The 17,208-nt window shown below is 30.3% G+C and overlaps 1 protein-coding gene across 3 annotated transcripts in view; it reads right to left on the reverse strand.

Annotated features, from left to right (window-relative positions):
- LOC105226401 (glycerol-3-phosphate dehydrogenase [NAD(+)], cytoplasmic) overlaps positions 1 to 16,638 on the reverse strand; it is a 24,005-nt gene extending 7,367 nt beyond the window's left edge. Inside the window, exons 1-9 of one of the 3 annotated variants that reach the window (XM_049449418.1) lie at positions 16,488 to 16,623; positions 15,823 to 16,325; positions 15,392 to 15,569; positions 5,688 to 5,894; positions 5,433 to 5,621; positions 5,154 to 5,337; positions 4,931 to 5,084; positions 4,762 to 4,854; positions 383 to 1,229 (exon numbers count right to left, since the gene is read on the reverse strand). In XM_049449418.1, the coding sequence (XP_049305375.1) occupies positions 1,217 to 1,229; positions 4,762 to 4,854; positions 4,931 to 5,084; positions 5,154 to 5,337; positions 5,433 to 5,621; positions 5,688 to 5,894; positions 15,392 to 15,569; positions 15,823 to 15,866 (1,062 nt within the window). In that variant the 5' untranslated portion in view covers positions 15,867 to 16,325; positions 16,488 to 16,623 and the 3' untranslated portion in view covers positions 383 to 1,216. Of the gene's footprint in view, positions 1 to 382; positions 1,230 to 2,901; positions 3,584 to 4,761; positions 4,855 to 4,930; positions 5,085 to 5,153; positions 5,338 to 5,432; positions 5,622 to 5,687; positions 5,895 to 15,391; positions 15,570 to 15,822; positions 16,326 to 16,487 lie in introns of those variants that run through there. The other 2 variants (XM_011205260.4, XM_049449417.1) reach the window with 2 other exon arrangements.
- Between the last annotated feature and the right edge of the window lie 570 nt (positions 16,639 to 17,208).

Below are 17,208 nucleotides of genomic sequence, written 5' to 3' on the forward strand. Positions count from 1 at the left end.
AGGCATGTTGCCACCAAAATATATCAGTTAATATTTCAGTTAATACACATCCTATTTACAGTTTAAAATCTGCCTTTTATTATAATTTTGTTTCAAATGTTTTTTTTTTTGGTTTTGGTTTTGGTGGGTTGAGAAACAACAACTAGCAGTGGTATTACTTAAACTCTAAGAATTTAGGTACATTTTCGCGTTCTAAATAAATATATACAAACAAAAGTGCCGTTGAAGGCGCTTATAACTGAAAACAAAACATTTTGTTTCTAAAAATATTTAAATTTTTTAACCAACTAAAAACAAAACATTTTGTTTCTAAAAATATTTAAATTTTTTAACCAACTGAAAACAAAAAAATGTATTTCTAAAAATATTTTTTTTTTAAATAAAGTTGACTGTGTGCAGAGCAACTGAAGAAGTCAGTGTCTTTTATTTGTTTTTGTTATTATTTAGTTTTTGTCTAAATACGTAAAGTGGAGTTAGGCTATTTTTGTGCAATTTAACTGCTAACTCTAACGCTGTGTATATATGTATGTGTGTGTATCTGCATCGTCTACTCAGCTACCGTTTAACAGCACCATCATTTTCATCGATATTTATTTTTAATTTTTATTATTTTTTTTTTTGGATTTATATTTTTATTTTTTTTTTATTTTATTATAAATTTTTATTTTATTTTAAATTTTTGTTTTATTATTATTTTTTATTTTTTTGGTATTTTTATTTTATTTTTAATTTTTATTTTATTTTAAATTTTTTATTTTTGTTTAATGATTTTTTTATTAAAATATTTAAGCCTTGAATTTGGATGCTCGTGGATTTACTGGCCATTTCACTGGTTTTTTGGTTTTTAGGCGTTAAAAACAATTCACAGTTGTATGCGCTGCAGCTTCAAGGTACCGGGCACTAGGCACAACGCTTCAGGTTTAGTGGCATGGCTTTAAAATTAACACATTCATTTAAGTAATTAAAAGAGAGAATTTTAAAATTGTTCAAATGCATTAATTTGCAGTTTTCTTTAGTTTTTAGTTTTTTTTTTGCTTGATTAAATGTGCAGTGCCGTTATTTCTCGTTTTTTTTTTGTCACACATATTATTTTTGCGTTTCTCAACAGTTATCATCTACGTATTGTATATACTTATTTTTGTGTATGCGTGTGTGTGTGTGTGTGTCTAGTACATGTCATGCATTTGCATTATAAACCGCTTACATACATATTTATTTAGAGATTTTGCCTGTGAAATAGAAGACATAAGAAGAGAGAGAAAAAAAAGACAATAATATTCAGCATTGCACGTCATAAATTTAGTATTTCAATATGTGCTAAACATGCCAATCGGAGGGGATAAAACCAATCTGTTGTCAGTCGAACTATACAAGGGGTATTGCATACATACGTTTAGTGTGTGTCTTCTGCAGCGGTTTAATTGAAAATCATTTTCAATATTGTCTTCACATTTTTTTGTGTTGTTCTACTTTTTTTGTAATTATTATTTTTTTCGCTTTTAGGTTTTGCTGCATTAAAGCATAGCACATCAGAGGGCAAAGCATCTTCCTAGACGTTTTATGGAAAAATAAGTCTGCAAAGGTCTTCTGCACTTGCAGCGGCGTCTAGTTTAGCGCATAAAACATGAAGTCGTTAACATTGAGCGTTTAAACAAGTTTTATTTGTAGAGTTTCCAAGCAAAAAATTACAGGTTAAGTCTTACAAGAACAGTTTGATAGCATGAATATGAGCGATTTTCTATGGTTATGTGTTGTATTATAACGAATTATTATTATTTACCTAAACGTTTAGGCTTAAAAGTTTTTTATTATGCAAAATTACAACAACAAAATTAAAAAAAAAAATATTATATTTTAAAAAATTTTGGATTCTAAATAAAATTTGTATTTTTAAATCCCCAAATTAAAAGTCTAATTTTTAATTTAGTTTGTTTAGAGTTTTATTTTTTAATTTGAATGAAATACGCAAACACAAAAATATATTAATTCTAAACAATTTTTTTTATTCAATTCTAAATTATATTGCTTTTTTAAATCTTTTAATCCGGTATGTGGGATGAATATATTTTTTATTCGATCCGGAAGTCAGGATAAAAAAAAAATTAATAATTAAAAATAAAAAAGTTTGTGGGTTGAATTTTTTTTTAATTTTTGAATCCCACATATTAATTCTTAAAATTCTTCTTTTTTATTTTTCAATACCGTAGTTGCGATTAAAAAAACAAATCAAAAATAAAAAAAAATTAAAAATTAAAAAAAAAATTAAAAACAAATGAAAATTAAAAAAAAATAAAAATTAAAAAAAATTAAAAAAAAAATAAAAAAAAATTTTACAAATTAGAAAAAAATTAAGAATAAAAAATTAAAATTAATTTCTAATACGGTTTGTGGGTTGAAATTTTTTAATCCCATACATACATACATATGTATATAATATTAATTCTTAAAATTCTTCTTTTTTAATTTTCAATATCGTAGTTGCGATTAAAACACAAATAAAAATTAAATTCTTTTAATTAAAAATTAAAAAAAAATAAAATAAAAAAAAAATAAAAATTAAAAATAAAAAAATAAAAATAAAAAAAAGTAAAAATAAAAATTAAAAAAAGTAAAAATAAAAATAAAAAAATGTTAAAAATAAGAAAAGCTTAAGAATAAAAAATTGTAAATTAACTTTTAATACGGTTTGTGGGTTGAATTTTATTTTTTTTTTATTTTTCCGGTATATGGGATCGCCTTCGCCTACTAAAACTCTGAAAATTGTGAAAATGTGTTTGAAAATAAAGTAGATTTCTACGCGCAACTCCTATGAAACATTTTTCACTGAGCAGTTAACTAATGGAGAGTGCTTTCGAACATGTTGAAATGGTATGCATGTAAATGAATAATGGCAATGTTAGATTTTTTTTACAAAACCATTTCTTTTTATTATTAACATTTTTGTTATAAAATTAATTTTATCAATATAACAATTATAGAATTAAACATTCAAAGCAAAAATGATTTATAGCTATTTACAAATATATCTTGCATATACATAAGTACATACATATATGCATATATATAGACTTCATAATATACAATATACTGCAATTAACATAATGTATACAAATACATATAAATCGCACTGCGTTAGATCAATGCATTTTGTTAGCTTTTAGGCGCAAGAGCCACGAAAATTCGATCCTTCTTGTGCACACTTATGCTGAGGGGAGATGAATTGGCGGCATACGCTCATGACAGTTGTAGGCTGTGATATTGATGCGTGGAAGGAAGATGAGTGAAGTGCGACTGCGGAAATTTGAAATTACAATTTGTTTGTTTTTGTTGTTAATTATTTTTGCGTTTTTAGTCCTTGTATGCGTCAGAGAACAGTGTTTAAGTAGGTAAGTGTGCATTTTGGAAACGTTCTCTTTATAGTACACGCACGGTCGCTCTCTTTCTCTCGCGTGTTTTTGTTAATTTTTTCCAGTAATCCAATTAGTTGTGTGACTTTTATATATATATTTAAATTTATATATATTATTTTTGTGAAAACGCTGTAGGAATTTACAATTTTGGTTGCACAATAATGGGCTCGTCCCTAAGAGAAATGGAAAATGTGTAAACATGTGTTTAGCGTTACGATGTATGAAATTCTGGACAATTCTAGAAAGTTGATTGCTGCAAGATTGATTAATGATTAGTTGTTTTATGGTGCTATGAGAAGGTTAAACGTAAAATGGGGACAACACAACTGACTTGGTGCATGCATAAATGAATTTAGAGCGGAAAAATGTTTGTGGGATGATATCTGCAATAAAATTATATATATTAAACATATATGAAGAGATAGTTAAAGCGAACAAAAAAGGTTATGGAAAAAAATTATAAATAATCAAAACAATACAAACCTTTGAGCAAAAAGCATATGTGACCGCGGAAGCACTTTTCAACACTCAAACTCAGTTTACAAGAAAATTGAGATTTGTATTCATAAAATATATACAAATATTGGCACAATAAAAATTAATCACTTGTATTAAGCACAGGCAGTAGAAGTAAAAACAAAAGCCTCATCATAAAACAAAAAAATACATTAATAAAAATATATATAACAGTTTCACCCCCAAAGCACTTTGTAAAATTGCTCGATAAGAAGAGAAAGAGCCATAAACATTTATATATATACAAGTAAAATATAAAGCAAATGCTGACAACAAAAGCTATATATGTACTGTAGATCATTCACTTTTGGCCGCCACCAACAATCATGCGTGCTTAAGCGCTGCCGTGGCAAAGTTAAGCAAAGCAGCCTCCTCGATTCGATTTTTATTATAAAATATACAATATAAATTTTGTTTCGAATTTTGAGCATTTCGTGTGCGCTGTTAGTAAATAGGCTTGGTAGTGTGGCAAGTAAATAAAATAACAAATTTTGGTGTCCAACAGCAGTGTATTTAGAGTTTTAATATCTTCTTTATACTTAAAGTTAGTGAAGAAGTCAGCGTACAATAAGAAAGCTAAGGCTAATTATTTACGTTTTTAAGAAACTAACAAAAGCAAATAAGTACAAATAAACATTAAAACGTGCAACAACAAATAAAAGCTACATAATTGCAAATTATATCACAAAAGGGAAGGCAAATTTTTACATAGCAGAAGCGTTAAATAGTGGCATAATTTTTGCATTAAGAGGCAGTTCTTTTTTTTTAAAGTGGGATTATTTGGTTAATTTCGAGCTTAGGAATTTAGGAACGCTAAAGAACACAATTAACTTACATGTGCTCGGGATGATTACGTATGCAATCAATTAAATCTTGAACTTTCAATTGATTTGTGCAGATTTTGTGAATGGCCGTAAAGAGTGGGAATCTGTAAAGGACAATTGAAATAAAAACATTAACAGTAAATAAGCGTATTTTAGCAGCGAAAAAATGTGTATGTTTACTTGTCTTCCAAGCCCTTATTTTTCAACATGTAATTCACTTCCTCAGCCGTGGGTGGACCCTGCAATTTCTGGCCATTGAGCATCTCGGTTTCTAGTTCCGCAATAGTTTTGCCGGTTTTTACGAAAGCCTCAGCAACGCGACGATTGCGGCCACCTGGTGTAGGTAAAAAAATAATAATTGTTTGCTTCTTTTATTATTAATATTTTTTTAATGAATAAATACCATAGCAGGTGGTGATCAGATCAGCAACGCCGCAACTTTCGAAGAACGTCGACAATTTGCTGCCTGGGTAGAAGACATCCACAAATCGTACCATTTCCATCAGACCCAAACGGATAACCGCCGCTTTAGTGTTATCACCCAAACCTAGACCATCGACAAAGCCAGCGCCGGTGGCAACAATGTTCTATACAACAAGAAGAGAGAACAATTGCTAATTAATTTTAGTACCTACTGCAATTATAATTGAATTATGAAATAATTATTTTACAGTGTACAAACCTTGAGCGCACCACAAACTTCAACGGCATCAGAGTCGTCTACCACAACCACGCGGAAGTTTTGCGATTGGAAGAGATCACGCAGTGTTTTGGCATACTTGATGTCCTGACAACCAATGGTGGTCTCACAGAAATTACCCTGTGCCACTTCATTGGCCAAATTGGCGCCCATCAGCACAGAGCAAGGAATCTATAAGCAATAGAACACTTTTTAAATAATATGTTTGCTAAGTAAATGGCAGCTGTGCGCTTTAACCTTTAAATGGCGGGTAATGATGTGGGAAATCAGATCGATGCCACCACCCTCGGCCTTATCGAAACCTTTGATGAGTGAAATGGCAACGGCATTGGGCTTGATTTTGCCCAAAAGTGTTTTGCAGAAGTTCGGAATGAACTGATGTGGCACGACGAAGATGAGTATGTCGGCATTCTTGCAGGCGTCAATTAGATCGGGCACAGCAACCTGGAAAAAAATTGTAAAAATTCAAGTTATTAATGCACCATGGAGTGATTTATGAATGGCAAATATTGCTACGTTGATTGATTGCTTAATAAAGTGCAGATCATGGGGAAAAAATAGAAGTCTAAAAAGATTGATTGCGGCGTCAAAATGTCTAATTTACCTTTGCAAAAAAAAGATATAGAAAAAAAAAACAAAAAAACACAGTTAATGAACAAGTGTTTTTTGTTAACGCTCTTAGTCACAAAAAAGATTAGAGGATATGCTTGTGAGTATGCATGTTAATAGAGTTGGCGCCGTTGGCCTACTAATAACAATAATCGTAAAGGCAATATATTGGCAGGCATACAATATGGGGTTCTATGGCTTAAATTGATAAGAGCAAATATTTATTTTATTACCTACTATGTGTGTAAGTATTTAGGTGGATACATGTGTACCATATAATACTACCTAAAAGCCGTTAAACTGCATATCTCAAAAGGAAATTAAAATAAAATATTACTTATTGCAATATAACACCTTTAAAATGCCTAATATAACCCAATTTACATAGTTATGAGAAGCATGCATGGTAGTTTTATATTTATATTTTTTTCAAAATTTTTATACAATATATAAAAACGATTTGTGTACAAATATATCTAAAACCACTTCATTGATACATTATCTCAAAATAAGACACCTTTGTCTTTATAGCGATAAAACTTCGATAGTGACCAATCGAATATACAACTGTTATAAATCACTTAGATTGGCATAATATAGATTGAATAGAATTAGGTGATCAAACTGTATTGAGGTATCCTTATACTCTTTTAGCAGTGGTTTGGGGAGCATGGTGAATATAAATCACTCTTCAAATCTTAGATTTTAATTGGAGATAAATTTTGTTTGAAAAATAGAAATTGGACATCTTGACAGATTTATAATAAGTTCGAATCCTTTTGCCGACATATGGGTTTTACGAGTATTTCAAATTTTCAAGTGGAATCACCGTGATGTGCATGAAATTAATTGAATTTAAATTACTTTTAAATATGCGCAAAAACATTATAAAATCAAAAAAGTATCTATTAAAAATAAAATTATTAATTATTAAAAAAAACTTAAAATTTGTTTAAGCATTACGTATTAAGTAATCAAGGAAAAATTAAAAAAAAAAAAATATTAATAAAACTAAAACAGAACAAGTAAGGAAGGGCTAATTTCGATTGTGACCTTACATTTTATAGTTTTGCAACTTGCAAAGATCAAAGACCGGGATATTCCTTCAAGTGCCGGCAAAATTGCATATTAAGTATCGAATCGATTGTATCTATTTTTGCCAATACCACATACTAATAAAATGTTCCCAGGTTTCCTATAAGGTACCTCACATACAATCGCCAATCATATTACGCTATTTCGCCCATTTACAAACTCATCCTTCCTATTTCGCGAAAGAAACAAGTTTCATCAAGATATCCCAATTTTTACTCAGTCAGCCGGATTTTAGCTCGCTTTCTTCTTTCCCAAAGATCGACATAATCAGACTACTATAAGATATAGCTGCAATGCAAACTGAACTATCAAAATAAAAAAAGAAGTTCTTATATGAAAAACTCTGTTATTTGACAAGATATATTCACGAAATTTGGCATGGATTATTTTTCAAGACAGCGCTACAATCACTGGACATTTTTTTGTTGAACGTAGCACTATCGCATATAGCTGATATACAATCTCACCGATCAAAGTAAGGTTTCGAAATCAAGTTCTTGCATGGAAAATTTTTTATTTATTTATTTTCTTTTTTGCTTCGGTGCACTAACGTGCTTTCTAGCTTTTATTAAAATCTACGTGAATAAACGAGATTTTTTGCTTAAAAGGGTATATAAGATTAAGTTTATGATAATGCTATAATTTTGTGCAACACTGTAAACATTTTTTGAGCATATGCTAAACTCAACGTAATACGAGTTTGTAGATATGTAAGCAAATCTTGATATCCATTACCAAACACACAAGTAATTTGAAATTCAAGAACTGATAAGCCAAAACTGCAAACGTCAACACACATGATCAGCACGAGTAGTACGTTCATAGTACAGAGTACAACTTAACGGTAAATAAATAATAAAAAATCGAACGAGAATAATCAATTAGGTAAAGAGCCGGCAAACAAGCAAACAAACAATAACAACAAAAACGATTATCATTGCGGTGCGTTTGAAATTGGCTGTCTGGCTGATTGGGAAAGTTCCATAACAAAGACAACATAACACTACTAAAATAAATACGTATGCTGAAGTGTTCACAGACAATTTGCAAATATATAGTTTAGTAGACGAAAACGATTGTCATAATTATTGAAATGATGTAGCAATATTACCGATACAAATGTAAATATATGTAGGTGGGTCTGTATGCCTTTGTTATCATCTTTTGATTTTTGAAAAAACACTCGGAAGCTTGGTGATTTATGATGTACATATTTTAATTGTGGAAACTCTATCTAAGCTCAGCTGATTAACGACGGCAATGAGACAAAGTATCATATCGTAAATTGTCTCATATATCAGGCACTCACTTAAAAGCTTAGTATAGATGTACGACGGCGCTAAAAGCTTGAGCGTGGAGCGTGCAAGCAAAGTGATTAGCGCTTGTTCGTATGCCTTTGTTATGTAATTTGTTATTGTCTTTATAAAATTGGCTTTTGTACTATTTTATTTATTTTTGGTCTCACTTGTCATGTACATATACATATGTATGTATGTATTTACACACGTTTAATAAATTAGGTTGATAGAAGAATTTCCTTATATAATACACACATACAGAACATATTTGAATAGCTTTGAAAGGGGGCCAAAAGAAACAGCTGTTTGTGAATATGTATGTTATGTACATATGTACTTAAAAGCGTGTTTTTGTATTTAAAATTCAAGTTCATGCTAATGAGCTTTTACAAATGTAATCAATTTGAAAATAAACTATTTTCGATGGCAATGTGTTCTGTGTTATGCAGCGCAAATGAATGTGTATAAGCATTTGCTGCTTTTCAGGTGTGGAATAGTATTATTATTATTGTTTTTTGAAACAGAAATTCGAAAAGGCTGAGAATTTCTTAGTTCAAACATTTTGGTTTGCGTTTGGAAATTAGATATTAATTCTATTTTTTAATCCACAGTGTTTGGAATTAAATATGATTTTTTTTTTAATTTTATATTTCTATTTTTTACATTAAAAAAAAATAATAAAAAATTTTCAATTTTCAATTTGGAATTAAAAATTGAAAAAATATTTTTTAGTTTAAAATTTGGTGTTACAAATAAATATTATTTTTCAATATAAAAATATTCATATATTTACTAAAACACTACAATTAAAAGTAATTAAATTTAAGTAAGGCAAAAGTAAAAATATTTTTTTTTTTAAATAATCAATTTGATAGAACAATAAGTACGCAAACGTGAAAATTTTAAATTATAAAACATTTTTTTATGATAATAAACATCCCCCCATCCCCAAACTTGAAGTTTCTCTGATTTTTCTTTAAAAAGTAGGGTACCTCGAAATGGTTCACCATAAGAACTACATATGTAGTTATGTTACAAACATATTTTTATATAAAGATCTGTAAATATATACATACAAATGCACGTATGCACTTTTCTTCACATTTCTTGATATTCCAATGCTATATTTGCAAATCATACATATGTATATGTATGTATGTACATACATATGTGAATATTATGAAAATCATTGGCTGTAGATGCATATATCTACATATGTAAATATGTACGAGTATGTTTGAATGAATGTTCCATATCTATCGAAATTTTTCTTAGCAACTTATCTCGATTTCGACATTTTTATTCGTTCATGCTATAAATAGAATTACGCTAATCAAAATTTCAGCTAATTAACGATGCAAATGTGTTTCCTAACTTTTTTTTTTTGAATTTAAGTTTTATTAATTCTAATTAATCTATGAATAAATTCAATAGGGTCAAAGGAAAATTTAAATATTTTTTTTTATCAAACATTCAGATTTATATGTATGTATATATACCAGATATGTAAAAATTTTAAGCATTTGAAAACTATAAAAAATATATAGGCCAACAACCAAAGGGCTGTCAGAGTTACACAAACACACATACTGCGCTAAAGCGTGCAATTGTAAACAAACGCTTAGGCATGAAATATTGAAATCGAGTAAATATTCCATTAGCGTGACTGATAGTGAATACAAAGTAAACAACTATGAATAATTATACCCTGAACAGGTTATATTCAGTTTGCCAGGAATTTTATAACAACCAGAATAATGTACTAATTAATAACTGTTTATTTCACAGCATGATTACACAGTTCCCAAGACAGTCAGGTCTAAGTAACCGGAACGGACGCAGATTTTTATCCGAATGACCAGAACAGAATGAATACAATATTAAAAGAATATGTACAGATCGGACCACTATAGCATATAGCTGACATAAAAAGTAATCTATGAAAATCATGAAATCATGAAAATCAAGTATTGAAAACTTTTGCTTTTTTGAAATAATATTTCGAAGTGTGTCATAGGTTATTATTCAAGGCAACGCTACATAATTAGAACAAATGGTTCAGTTCAGACCACTCTAAAGATAAACTCCTCATGGAAGATATATTTTTCTTATTAAGTAACCTTAATTCGGTTTGAAAATTCTTGAAGTTAGCATAATTTTTATTTAATTATACACTGAGAATATGAGCTAAAATATTATTCTTGTTAAAATACGGCTCTCTTATAAATAGAAGAGATGGGCTTATGCGTTTTCTTATCTATATACCCTGTGTGGTCGTTTGTATTTCAAATACTCTAGTTGCTACTTCATTACTTCAACCAACTTTCTATCTGCATATCAATTATCGATGTTGTTATGCTACCAAGAACATATAACCGATCATATAGAAATATTATACTATATGAATTTCAATACGGACATGCTGTTTTTAAGGTTATGGGGACAATTTGAAAATAAAAATATGTGCAGCGGGCAGCAAAGATTGATAAAAATATTAAATTATATCAGTTTTAGTACTCATTTACAACCATTGTTAACTAAAACTTATTTTAAGACAGAACAGATAACGGCATATTATTGTTACAGCTTTTTATTTACCACAATAGTACGTCAACTATTTTTTTTTAATTATATAAAAAATTATTGTATATTTCTGCAGTTATAATAAAATTGGTGCATAATATACGTATATATATACAATTACAATTTTATTTATTTGCATAATAAACATTTCTTTTATTAATTTTTTGCCATGCCTCTTGGAAATGTCAAATAAAGGAAAATAATCTTAAGAAAAAGCAAATTTATATATACATATATAGTATCTAGGTATAACCACAAAAAAAAACTCATAAAAAGTGTGAAAACAAAAGCAAAACGCAACAGATAATTAAAAACAGCTTGTTTGGTCTAAAACACAGAAAAAAACTAAAAAGAAACAAAAAGGCAAATACAAACAGAAATAAAAAACCGAAACAGGAAAACTTATAATGGGAGCGTTTAATACATAACGATGAGTAAATATATACATATCTACATATACAACTATCCATATATGTACATATATAACTAGAAGCGCGCATAGCAATTGCTATAATTTGAATACGAAATTTATTGGTATAAAAAAGGTGTGCGCCATATTATGCTAAACAGAAGCAAACAAAAAATGCAAATAATAACCTGAAATATAGAAAACATACACATAAAATGTGGTGAATATATTGAATAAGCATTAGTGCGGCTAAAAACGCCAACGAAGCCTTTATTTATTTTTTTATACGAAGTTAAACGTCGTAAGTGTAGCTACTAGACGGGCGAGTGTGCATTACGTAGAAAAAAAAACACCAAAGCAATTACTAGCAATGCATTTGAGACGAGTTCAATCAACCAGCAGCGGTCAGTCAATGACTTGTTACGTACAAATTAGTAGCAGTATTGGAAGGTTTGTCCATGTGTAACACACCCACTTATCAATGTCGACAATTTAGAGGCAAATACATGTCGTGTTTTGTTTCTTCTCCGACTGAAGCATTTGTAGTTATTAATTAATGTTCTAAGTGTTCGAAATTTTGACATTTTTGATTATGCGATTTTTTGCCCCCAATTCATGAGATTCAATTGCTGCCAGACCTTGAGTAGGCTAGAGTGTGGCACAGTGTGATTGTTGTTGCATAGCGTGTATGTGTTTTTGATGTTGATTTGACTGACCACCGAACGATTGTTTTTGGGCGAGGGAAAAGTAAACGAAATTTTATTTTGAGATATAAAAATAAATTTGGCAATCAAATGGTGAAGTTCATCAACTTGTGTTGAATGCATTGAATTTTTTAATTGAATAAAAAAAAATTGTTTGTTTATTGCACCAATTTTCACGTATGTATGTATATTTGTAGATTTAGGCGGCGGGATTAAATATGCTATTGCAGTAGATAAGACTGCTTTTGGCTTAACGCCAAAATAAATCACAAAATACAAGACAAAAAAAATTTCCACGCATACATACATATGTATGTATATACAAAAAAGTATTCTTATATTGCTTATTTGTATAATTTTTTATATATTTAAAATGCATAAGAATCTCTTGGCCATTGTTTACTGTTGCTAATCAACTAAGAATCTTTGGAAAATAACAAAAATTCAGTCTATGACTAGTCAAAGTACACACGAGCTTATCAGAGTGATTGTTTGAACCTTTTTCTGCTTATCGCACTCACAAGTAATGTTCAAAAGAAGAATACTATCGCCACATACAGAAAGAATCACTAGCCACACGTTTCAGTTTAATTGCTCTTATTTGATTGTATGCTATCTTTAGTGCATGTGTAAATATGTAAATAAATTTATTCACTTGGTTGTTTGGCGAAAAAAAACCTATAATGCAAGTGCATAGTTCATAGTAATAATCGTTTTAAATTTTATTATTTTCGATATTACCGGAAAACGTTATGAAACGAAAGACTTTTCTTGCTTTTGTTTTTCACACTCTTCTTATAATTTGTATGTAATGTGTATATATGTACATATGTATACCCTTTACTGATTTTGATCAGTCAGTTTGTATGGCAGCTATGTATATGATACAGTGATCCGACCTTCAAAACTTGTTGGGAAATTATAGTGTTGCCTTGGACAATAACCTATGAAAAATTCATGAAGATAGCTCATAAATCAAAAGTTCTCCATACAAGAACTTGTCGTTCATCGCTCAGGTTGTATGACAGCTATAAGCTATAGTGGTCCGATCTGATTCGATCTGATTTTTCGGAGATTGCACCGTTGCTTGAACAACAATCCGTGATAAATTTCGTGAAGATGGCTCGTCAAATAAAAAAGTTCGTGATATAAAGAGTGATTTTGATTGAACAGTTCGTACGGAAGCACATGTTATAGTAATCCGAAATTGGCGGCTCCAACATATGCGCCAAATTTCAGATCGATATCTTATAATTGAGGGACTAAAACGCGTATATACAGACAGACGGACATGGCTATATCGGCTCTGCTTGTCGGCTTTCTGGCAAATCAAATAAACTTTGTTCAGGGCATAAAAAACACTTTCCTTTGTTCTATTCCTAAAGAATAAAAAATCGACACTTATTCAGGCATATGCACGTAACAATGACATTGGCAAACAACAACCTTCGGAAACCTGCAACTTGCACGACATTAAAAATAGCACGTTAGAGAAAATCAATTGCAAGCAACTACATTGAACAACATTTACCATGACCCACACATGACACCACCCACTTAGGTAAGACGAAAAAAAAAAGAATCAAAACAAAAACACTAAAGTAAGAGTAAAAGCAAAAGTAAAAGTCAAAAAGAAAATCGCAAATAAACTCGATATAGTACGTTTACGCTGCGTAATTTCCGTTGTGGCGGGGAGGAGGAGAATATATGTACATACATGTAAGCGCCACACGGCCTTGACCTACACGAATGAAAAATGTTAACTATAACCAATACCACATATGGGAAAAATATGTGTATGTAAATACTTACATAAGAACATAGAAAAAGTTAAATTGCATAACGAATGGTTTAAAAAAATAAACTAGCTTTAAACGAAACTTTGAATTATTAAAAGAAAATTACATTCTTTTTCAGATTTATTCAAGGTTTTTCTTTTAAGTGACGTTTACAGGTGCTGCAACAATGAAGAGAAAGTCAGCCAGCGAGCGAATTTAACTAGACAAAGCAATGCATTACAGAGGTTGTGAGGTAGCATGGCAACTGTGAGACAATCGTTGCATGTCAGCTGCTCAACTATCCGAATGCTCTTGGCCACCAGAATGCAATGTACTAACGATTATGCATTTTGGCATTGAGACGAGAAACCAAAATAAACTCAATAAAACAAAAACGCGAAAGAGATTTCATTGTCAGTGACTGATTAGATAATAAATTCTTAAAAGAAATACTTACAGTTGCACTAAAAATATTATTGATCATTATTTATGTAAGTTTTCGAAAAGGTTTTTAAAAGTTTCTTTTAAAAATTACACAGAATGAAAAGTTAAATTTTATTTTATAGCATACATACTTAGTGGTAGGCATCTGGTGAGAAGAGCGAAAGAGCGTAAATTTTCTCTTCAAGCGAATAGTTATTTTCAAGGTGCAGGCGAATTGTTTATATTTTTATAATTAATTACATAAACATCTTACATAAATTATAAATATGTTAACATTGCAACTGATGCAATGAGCTTAGTCTTAATTGATGTAATTATATTCTGTTGGCAGAACAAAATTTTATTTTGCACAAATTAAATTTGCATATACAGGTATGTATATGTACACATGTATAATGCCTTTAGAATGTATGTCCCATCAGGAATGGAAACGTAATTTCAGACAAGACAACCGCAATCCATATCATATCAAATTAATGTCTGTTATAAATCGGTATTGGACAATTAATTTTTCCATTAAAACGATTAACAAGAATTCTGAGTCATCAATCATTTAATGATAACAGAGCACCGGCAGTATGACATACGATCGACCTCTGTTTTAATTTGCACTGCACACTATTTAATTTACTAAACCCTTCAAATATTCCATTGCTTTATCAAATGGTCTAGACTTTTTGTATTTTTTTGTAGTAAATAAAGAAACCATGCTCCAAAGCAAGGGCACACGGTATTCTGCATCACGCATCTATCACTCACAACTGATAAGTAAAAAAGAAAGGTAAGTCCAATGCGGAGCACTTAGAATCCTCCTACAAACACCTTTTTATATATCATATTAAGGTCATTTGCCAGCATTTGGCAACGTGTTAGTATAATTTTGTTATCAGCAGTGAATTTCCTACAAGTAATTGACGTTATCGCACTATCTATATGGTACATTCAAAACCGAAATATGACTAAACACGAAACATTAAATAATTATTTTTACACACGCTGCAGACATTTGCTTAACACTTACCACATTCTCTGGCAATTTATGTCCTGGCAAATATTTAACATTTTCATGGGTAGTATTTATGATTTCAGTCAGCTTTTTGCCGTCGATCATCTCTTCATAAACGTACATTGTCACACATTTTTCGAATTGTGGCAGGGTAGCACAGTTTACACCCACAATTTTAGCAATTGCAGAACCCCTGTTTTATAGAAACATAAAGTAAAATTATAAACGTTACATAATAGTGCATAATGCTTAAAATTTTCTACTTATGTACCATGCGTGGGAGTTGCATTGTTCAATGCGCCATAATCGCGTGCATTTCATAGATGCGCGCCAACAGCTCCGCGTTGGCCATGCTGCTCAACAACATACAACACGATTATTGCACACTTGTGTAACAACTCACACCTACAACCACTTATAAAATACACGATAAAATAGAAACTTACCAATTTCCAGAGCCTACAATGCAAACGCTGATTTTGTCGGACATAATGTATTATTTTCTTAAAGAAATATATGCTTATTTAGAATATTATATTGTACGCAATAACTTCCGTTCGCTGCGTGCGTAATATTTTTTCCTTTTTTTTTTGGTCAACAGTTATCAAACTGTTTCTGTGTCAATTGGAAGTGGCACGTTTAACGCGAGCAAAGTGGCGACGACAACTGAACTGTTGGGACGACAAATACCTAGCTTCAAGCGTTTAGGTGTAGACTCTTGACGTTGTGCCTTCTGATTTTTATCTTGACACTCGCTCCGTTTACTCAGTTGTACTCAGCTTTATTAACCAGACGAGCGAAACCACGAAGTATTTCGTGTTTTGAGTGTGATAATGAGAAGTTACGGCGTTTTTGATAAGTGCGTTTGAACGATAATAATAATGTAAACACGGCCTCCTATTTTGCAATACTTATGGCTATTTTCTAGCTAACAATATTAGCCAGGTTTCTGAAAAGAAAAACACCCAGATACATATGTTTATGTAAACATCCAACTCACACCAAAAATATTCCACAATGTAAAAGAGGTTAAAAAGAACTATTCTAAAATAATGCCCCCAAATTCCCTACACTCCAATTTGCAAAATCTTTTAATCTGTAATATACTTACTATTGTTATTGTTGCATTTAATTTGGAAGAAAAATAGTTTAATAATTTAAGCAGAGCCAAATTTCATTTAGTTATGATTGAAAAATAAGCGGAAAAATTTATTCCTCGTACCAAAAATTTTGACATTTGCCTTGGTTTACTTTTTTTTATTTTTCTATTCTTCGATTTTGTTTTCATTCATGAAAGCCGACACAACCTTGCCATATGATAAAATAAAGAAAAATGTAGCAGAAATTCGTTATGCTGGTGGAAGGCTGCCGGTTTGACAGCCGTTCGCCAAATAAAAATCCGGCGCGTACCGGTTACGTAGCGAAAACGGCAAAGCGATAGCATTACTCCAAATTACTTCTGAAATGTTTTTCCCCATACAACAATAAGAAGTAATTCGTTACCAATAAGTTATCAAATATATGCAGAATTCTCAATTTTTATTTTAGCACTTTCTCTTTAAATAAACAGAATATATGATCGATTTATACAAATAAAAGATATATAAACTTAACCCAACGATAACAATATTATTATTATTATTAATAAATAGGATAATAAAATTAAACCTTAACAATAATACCTTACAATACTTAACGACGAAGACCCCAAAATATGATTGAAACTACATATCTTGCTTATGTTTGACAGATGAGTAAATTCTAACCAGCGCTCATCTTTTTAAACTTGTATTTCATTTTGAACAGAACTAAAGTCTTTTCTACTACATGTG

This window comes from Bactrocera dorsalis, chromosome 2 (assembly GCF_023373825.1).
Source record: "Bactrocera dorsalis isolate Fly_Bdor chromosome 2, ASM2337382v1, whole genome shotgun sequence".
NCBI lineage: Eukaryota > Metazoa > Arthropoda > Insecta > Diptera > Tephritidae > Bactrocera > Bactrocera dorsalis.